Below are 6,862 nucleotides of genomic sequence, written 5' to 3'. Positions count from 1 at the left end.
TCGGTTGATGAATCTAGTTAGGTGCATTTTGTTGTTATTAAAAATATAAGGTGACAGCATCTGTTTCATCTTTGTCGTCATCTTTTGCCTTTGATTCGTTCTGGTATGAACCACTCTAGCAATATGGTTCTAAAGGAGAGGAATTTCTTGGGCTTCAAGTAGGGGACAAGAAGAAAAATCATTTCAAAACTAATTATAAGAAAAAATGATGCAGGCGTGTCCAAAAGCATGTACACGTCAAACTGTTACCAGTTGCTGAAATGTGTTCTTCTCCATAGTAAAAGTATCCAACCTGAAAATACTTACTTTCCGCCGGTCGGACAAGAGAAGTGATCGGTTTCCCTAAGGCGCCGGAGCAACGTCTAATGACCGATTTCCGGATAGCATGCCCCATCTATAGAAGTGGAAGCATGTTATTGGTCGATTAGACGAGACATGTGGTCCGGCCTTAACTGAAAGACTTTGTAGCTGAACTAGTGAACTACAACTTGCCAGTCCAAAACACAGATATTTTTTTGGACATTTCAGTGGTTGTACTTGTGGAACCTGAAGATATTTTAGAATGGAAGAAATATTTGGTCTTGAAACAGAAGCTGCTCATATTCACAAATGCAAGTATTCTTTATCTCTTATCCATGGAATCCTCTGCAGCACTTGTCCCATGCTCTCAGCTCACATCTTTCTTCTCTCAAAAACCCAGCAACAGAGTTTGCAAAGCTCATCCTTCTTGGCATTCCAAACGAAGAACCCCTCTGCCAACTCGCATACACTGCCAAAAGATGTATGTCCCTGGTGGGTGCTTCAGTAATCAACACTCTCCTACATTCTACAGTGATCTGCTTCTGTTTTAAGTGGGTTGTTATAGAGTTTGGCTGATGTTTATATGCAGGATTTGGAGAAGCGTCGCCAGAAGCAAAGGCGGCCAACAATCTCCATAGTTTCTTCACTTATGTTGCTGTTAGGATTGTCACTGCACAGCTTGAGGTTCCTGCTCCTCTTTGTTCTTTTAAAACTAGATTTAAAATTTCAAAAATTATCTGTTTTTGGATAATATATAAATCTGTTAACAGTAAATTGCCAGAGCAGAGTTACAACACAGAGGCATATCAAGATCTAATGGAGTTTTTGAGTAGAAACTCATTGAATGATGGAGACAAGTTCTGCGGCGATTTGATGAGAGAATCATCCAGGCATCAGACTCTAGGTATGTCGATGTCTAAAACCTTCCAACCCTACGCAAAGTCCTTACATACTGATCATACATGCTCGTTTTTTACAATGAACTGGTGCTTCTTTTCTATTGTTTTCTACCGTAAACTAAATATGTATGACGCAATGATCAGTATGGATTGTACTCTAGGCAGACTAAACAAGCCCTAAGCTCAATTCTAAAGGTTTCTAAATTCTAAGCTGACTTTGACGATATGATTTGTGATCAATACATGGGGGCATTGAAACTATCGTTGTGTGGCATCCATATGGCAGCTCTGCGGATTTTAGAGGTCAGTCCTATGAAGATCAACTAGAATTTTCAGTTTATAGTTATTTGTTTGACTACAATCTTGTTAAGAGTTGTCAAATTGAGTAGGGTAGGATTTTTCTGCAGGTTCGATCTGCGTATTGTAAAAATGATTTTGAATGGGACAACTTAAGACGATTGGCTTGTAAGGTCAGGAAATTACTTATTTCTGGAAGTCTGGTTAGTCTTTCCCACAGTGAAAGTTATATCTTTTAGGTTTCTTACTGGTTTTGTGGCTTCTGTATAGATGGTGGATGAATCCAACACGAGACTCATGAGAGATTATGTCTTAGAAACAAGCCTTGTGGACAATGAAGGAGAGTGAGATGTGACGAATCCAAATCATACTATGTGGATGAAACTAATGTAACATGTATATCAACGGATTGAGCTCCAAATGGTACAAAAGAAAGAAGCATGCGACTTATGTTGAAAGGTTATCTTATCATATAAGGCATTTGCTACAATACTTAACTAGTATTGATCTTACATTACGACTCTTGCAAGATCCATAACAAAAGTTGAAGAAGCAAGACATTATTATTACATTATAATGACATACTATATACATTGATTGAAGATACATCACTTTTCACTATAGAAAACAACAAAATAAAAAGTGTGGAACATACTTTGAATCACTTTGCTACCCGGCTATCCTGTTGTATTTTGAGGTTCTTGCAATGGCTGCAAGCAAAGAGACATTCAGGAACAAGTTGAGTTTAAATGACAATGCCAAGCATCTTTCATGGTACATGTAAGGTAGCACTTCACTACACAACTAATTACCTCAACATAATGGCAAAGTTCACTAGAAGTGTGGATATGCCCTGTACTGAAATATGACTGAGAATAATCTTCAATTCTGCCCAATCTGCAATAATGGTTCAATATTAGTGTTCCACAAGTGATATTTGATACAGCAGTGAACTGAAAATCACAATTCAATGAACTAAGAGCTTCACAATTGTTGATCAGATATCGCCTCAGATGGATGCTCGCAATGCAATATGTAAAGCTATTTACAACAAATGGTTGATAAGTGTATGATTCACAGTTGCATCGTATTCATAATTGAACAGGTTTCCATGGAGGAATCAATCATATATGATATGAGAGAGAAGGTCCTGGTTACCTGTAAATATAGTTCACCATGATACCTCCACTTTGAAGAAGACCTTTCTCTGATCGATCAGCCATCCAATTAATTCTTTCAACCATCTGCTCCACAGAATGAAAAATGAAATTAGCATATACTATCAATACGTACTTGTCAGATTTCTTGTTCAGAGAATAGCATAGTTCTACGTATATCATTAATGCATCTAATACAAAGTTTAAATGCACCATCCGACTATAAACTGTAACTTATGCTCTAAGAACATATTGTTGCATAAATTAGAGTGAAATGGCATACTGCTCCATTTTGTAAGTGAAAATTAGCAACAGAATCCAGAGCTTTGCCTCTCTTTTTCTCTTGCAGAAGGTACCTTTGGTAAGAGAAACAAAGATATGTCAATAGTGTCACACAGAAGAACACAAAAGCTTGCGAGCTGTTAAAAGTCATTTCTGTGATGTAATGTTAACCATTTCATTTTAGTAGACCCATCATCTTTAGTGGCTTAGCAACAAGAAAGAGAAGGAAAATCGAGTTCGGACCTGGCACACAATCGCATTAAGGGGGGTTTTAGAGCTGAAAGCAATGTATCAGACTTTGTCCACTCATGGTTTGCTGAAGCCAGTAAATTGAACATCACTTCCATGCTGTTTTTCCCAGTGGTGAATTCCCTGCACAATTAAATGTTATTAAGTATTCCAGATGCTGATGGAATGTGCCAAAGCGAATGAGAGACTTACACAGAAGCATCCATAAGCTCTCTTTCCTCTTCTGGTTCAAGTATGTTTTCCCAAAATGTGGAACCAGATCTATCAGCTGATGAGTTCGGCATGTCTTCACCTTCAGCAAGTTTTGACTGGGATGCCAATTTTGATAGGAGCCATTGCATGTAGCCCGGAATGGGGCTGAGAGTCGCAAATATCTGATTTTTTTAAAGACAGATAAATTTTTTAAAGAGTCCCAACTTTGATAACGCACTATCTTTTTATTGCTTTGACATCTATAATAAGAACAGTTAAATGATGAATCTAGTAAAACAACAACAGAAATATTTGAAAGTCGGCAAAAAGAAAAAGCAATGCAAAAGCTCTCAAGTTACTTTCATTTTATGGGCAGTTGGAAAGTTAAATTTAAAAACACCACATACAAGCATTACCAGTGACCACAACCTATAAATGTTGAGGTAATTAACAGTCACTAAAGTAATTATCAGCACTAACAGAAGTAAATCAACAAGCTAGTATCACAGGCAAAAAGTCCAAAACTAAAACTACGTGAAGTATTGCAAGTCAGGCTCTTCAAATTTGAAAAAATAAAAAAGGAACAGACAGAACTTACAGAAATATGGGGCATGTCTTTCCTCACTAGTGTTATCACACGTTTGATTAAAAACTTTCCCAGGTTGATCCCTGATAAGCCAGGCTGTCAAAAATCAGAAACAGTTCAAATTAAGTTGAGCTAGCAGCAAGTTTAAAGCAGAGAGAGCCACTCTACAAGACCATGAGATAAGTATTTATGATTTACTTGATGTGTTTCTATTCATTTAAGAACTAGTAAGTATGGTAACAAACTACACACCTGAGTTGATGATATGGAGTAAAACAATGCACAGGTAGCCTCACATTCAGGAATAGGAGGGTCATCCCATAGGACTTCCTGTTATACAATTATTAGTTGCCTCACCAGAAAATAGAGATGAATAATCTATGAAGAGTTTAACTACTGAAAGATTACTGACTTGTACAGATTGAGCCATATTTTTCATGAGTGCAACTTCTATGAATATAAGGGGTTCACCTGAAAAGAAGAAGATAAATGAAGCGTACGTATTACTTAAGAAAATATTGACTGTGTTAACATGTTACAACAAATTGTCATGAGATCAATGACAGTTAAATGATGGGACCAATGGGATAAGAGGCTGACCAGGTATTGCCGGATGAAAGTATCCAAAACACTGGCGACCAACTCCCAACCTTCTCTTAAGATCTATAAGATTGCTGATTGGATGAACGGCCTATGCAATATAATAGTAAATTATAAAGCCACCTGTAACAAACATCATTAAATGCAGTACAAGACAAGCAAAAGAGAGTACCTCATAAGCCACAATTTTTTCCAGCAAAGAGGCAGAATCATCCCATGTGATCTGGTGGAGCTCTAAGGCAGCAGGACTAAGCCACGTACTAAGTTTCTCCTTTAAGTAGGAATCCAGTGCTCGCAAAGATGCAAGATTATCTTCTCTGAGTTATGCAAGATTATATCAAAATCTTAAACCTATTGGCAGTGATTGCATTTCTTAACATATTAGTAGTTTTAGCTACACTGAAAACATAGTTCATTCATCAGTTAGAGTCAGTGAGACATAACAAAAAAAGAAAGTAGGGATTATGTATAACCTTACACGAGAATAGATAAAATATCAGCTCGAAGAATAGACAAGAACTTCAACCCTCCAGGATGCGTATTAAGCCGCTCAAATAGCACTTCATACATCGGCTTGAGAGCATGTCTCAAGTTCCTCTCGATGCGGTAGAATGCAGAAAGAGACGCCTCCTCTTCAACCGAGTGAGCAGCATTGTCACCTGAAGATACATGTATCCCATCAAACAACCTCACTCTTATAAATCATCAACTGCAAAATGCAACACAGCAACTGAAAAGACATCAACCCAAAACTCACTTCCAGTTGCAGGAAGCTCAAGTCCCAAATACTGCTTTATCAGATCTCGAACCTGTGTCCTGTTAAGATCATACTCTTTGGAAAGTTGCTCAAGCAATTTTCGACGATTCTCATAGCAAAGGCTAAAATATCCCTACTCAACCATAAAAAAAAACACATTCAAAATCCAAATATCACCGAGCATCACTAAAACACTAAACTTCATATTAACCTCCAAAAAAAACTACCTCTGAGAAATCAGTCAGCACAGAATCTAAGACTTCAGTTTTACTCATTGAAATTGCAGAGTGCATGGACTCACTTACAAGCTCAAACTCCCTAAACAACAGTAAAAATAAATAAAAAACCATTAACTGCGTTCAAACAATGTAAAAATTCAAGCCTTTTGTATTGTGTTTAGAACAAAGAACACCTCTTGGTGTTGCTTGAAGGATTGAGCTTTTGGGTCCCGCTACTAGTTTGGCCTCCTCCATTCAGCGTTTGATTAACCATGTTCTGTTTCCAGAGAACACTCCTATCAGAAACCGTGAAAATTCCAAAAAGGGTAATCGGAAAAGTGGAAGACTTACGGCGAGAGGAGAGCGCGCGAGGTGAGCTGAGTCGTTGTTGGTGGTGGGTCTCATTCTGGTTCGCATTAGAATTGCCAAACCCTTCTTGTTCATATCTCTTACTCAAATTAAAGTTTGGTGACTTTTATAGTGTCAGAGAGTTTGAACAAGACAAATGAAAGGCTAGCTCAGCTCTCCTCTGACTCACGGCTCTGTTTGAGGAGGGTTCTGTACTTCTGTTGTCTTGGGCAATGATGGGTCGTTTGAAATGGGCCTGTTTGGGCTTGAAAACAAAGAATGAATAAAGTGAATCCCAAAGGTAAAGGGCACTTCGTCCCTAACCGATGGGCTAGTGTTCCCTTTTGGGATATTTCTGGCACACTAGTACATGTAGATCCTATTTTAAAAATTATTTTTTATTGTTATTTTGGTGAATGATTTCATTTTTTAAGGTGTTTATTAATAAAAACTCAAGATGGTCGTTACATACACGTCCGCTATCACCTATTTTACGATATACAAACACTCAGAATGCCCCAAAAAAAAACCGATGTACATAAGAAAAGCCACCTATTCTAAATTTCCTCATTAACAAACAAAACAAGAGCACCATTTAGATGCGAAATTCCTAACACATGAAACATGAGAAATACCCATAACAGGTCAAAAGAAAAACGAAACAAAACAGAAAAACTAGAGTTCAAAACAACAAAATAAAAATAAAACGAAAAATCCCCCAAACAAAATCTTAAAACTTTCTCATTGCCCTTAGAACTAGGGCTTGGAGTCTTCACTAACACCTGATAACTCAATTCTGAAGGCACTGACTTGTTTTTGTCCACTTTAGCCTTCTTATTCTGACTACCAATGGGACACCCAAGCTTAAGTGTAGCTGGAGGCTTAACACATTCCACATCAGATGGTGATGTTGGCCGCACACGCTTCATACTCGAGGGCGTAGCTATTCCTCCAAAGGACTCCAAAAGGCCAGTAAT

The 6,862-nt window shown here is 37.8% G+C and overlaps 2 protein-coding genes across 3 annotated transcripts; one reads left to right on the top strand and one right to left on the bottom strand.

The window, feature by feature from the left end:
- The first annotated feature begins 543 nt into the window (after nt 1-543).
- LOC126786383 (chaperonin-like RBCX protein 1, chloroplastic) lies at nt 544-1,918 on the top strand. Of its 2 annotated transcripts, none has more exons than XM_050512193.1 (6): nt 544-792; nt 890-984; nt 1,087-1,204; nt 1,486-1,502; nt 1,607-1,669; nt 1,767-1,918. In XM_050512193.1, the coding sequence occupies exons 1-6, from the start codon at nt 636-638 to the stop codon at nt 1,842-1,844; spliced, it is 528 nt and encodes a 175-aa protein (XP_050368150.1). In that variant the 5' UTR covers nt 544-635; the 3' UTR covers nt 1,845-1,918. The 2 variants fall into 2 exon arrangements, with proteins under 2 accessions (XP_050368150.1, XP_050368151.1); XM_050512194.1 differs by having other exon boundaries at nt 656-781; nt 1,071-1,204.
- A 42-nt stretch (nt 1,919-1,960) lies between these two features.
- LOC126786381 (uncharacterized) lies at nt 1,961-6,043 on the bottom strand. The gene is made up of 16 exons (XM_050512192.1): nt 5,889-6,043; nt 5,732-5,814; nt 5,547-5,637; nt 5,320-5,452; nt 5,041-5,221; nt 4,735-4,879; nt 4,563-4,653; nt 4,375-4,433; nt 4,215-4,292; nt 3,975-4,058; nt 3,377-3,558; nt 3,179-3,307; nt 2,937-3,009; nt 2,655-2,740; nt 2,309-2,393; nt 1,961-2,206 (listed from the first exon to the last, which is right to left on the bottom strand). Exons 1-16 carry the CDS (start codon nt 5,979-5,981, stop codon nt 2,174-2,176), a joined length of 1,626 nt encoding a protein of 541 aa, XP_050368149.1. The 5' UTR covers nt 5,982-6,043; the 3' UTR covers nt 1,961-2,173.
- Nucleotides 6,044-6,862: the final 819 nt, after the last annotated feature.

Source organism: Argentina anserina, chromosome 3 (assembly GCF_933775445.1).
Source record: "Argentina anserina chromosome 3, drPotAnse1.1, whole genome shotgun sequence".
NCBI lineage: Eukaryota > Viridiplantae > Streptophyta > Magnoliopsida > Rosales > Rosaceae > Argentina > Argentina anserina.
The sequence above is the reverse complement of the archived record's forward strand: the minus strand, read 5'-3'. Positions and strand labels throughout refer to the sequence as shown.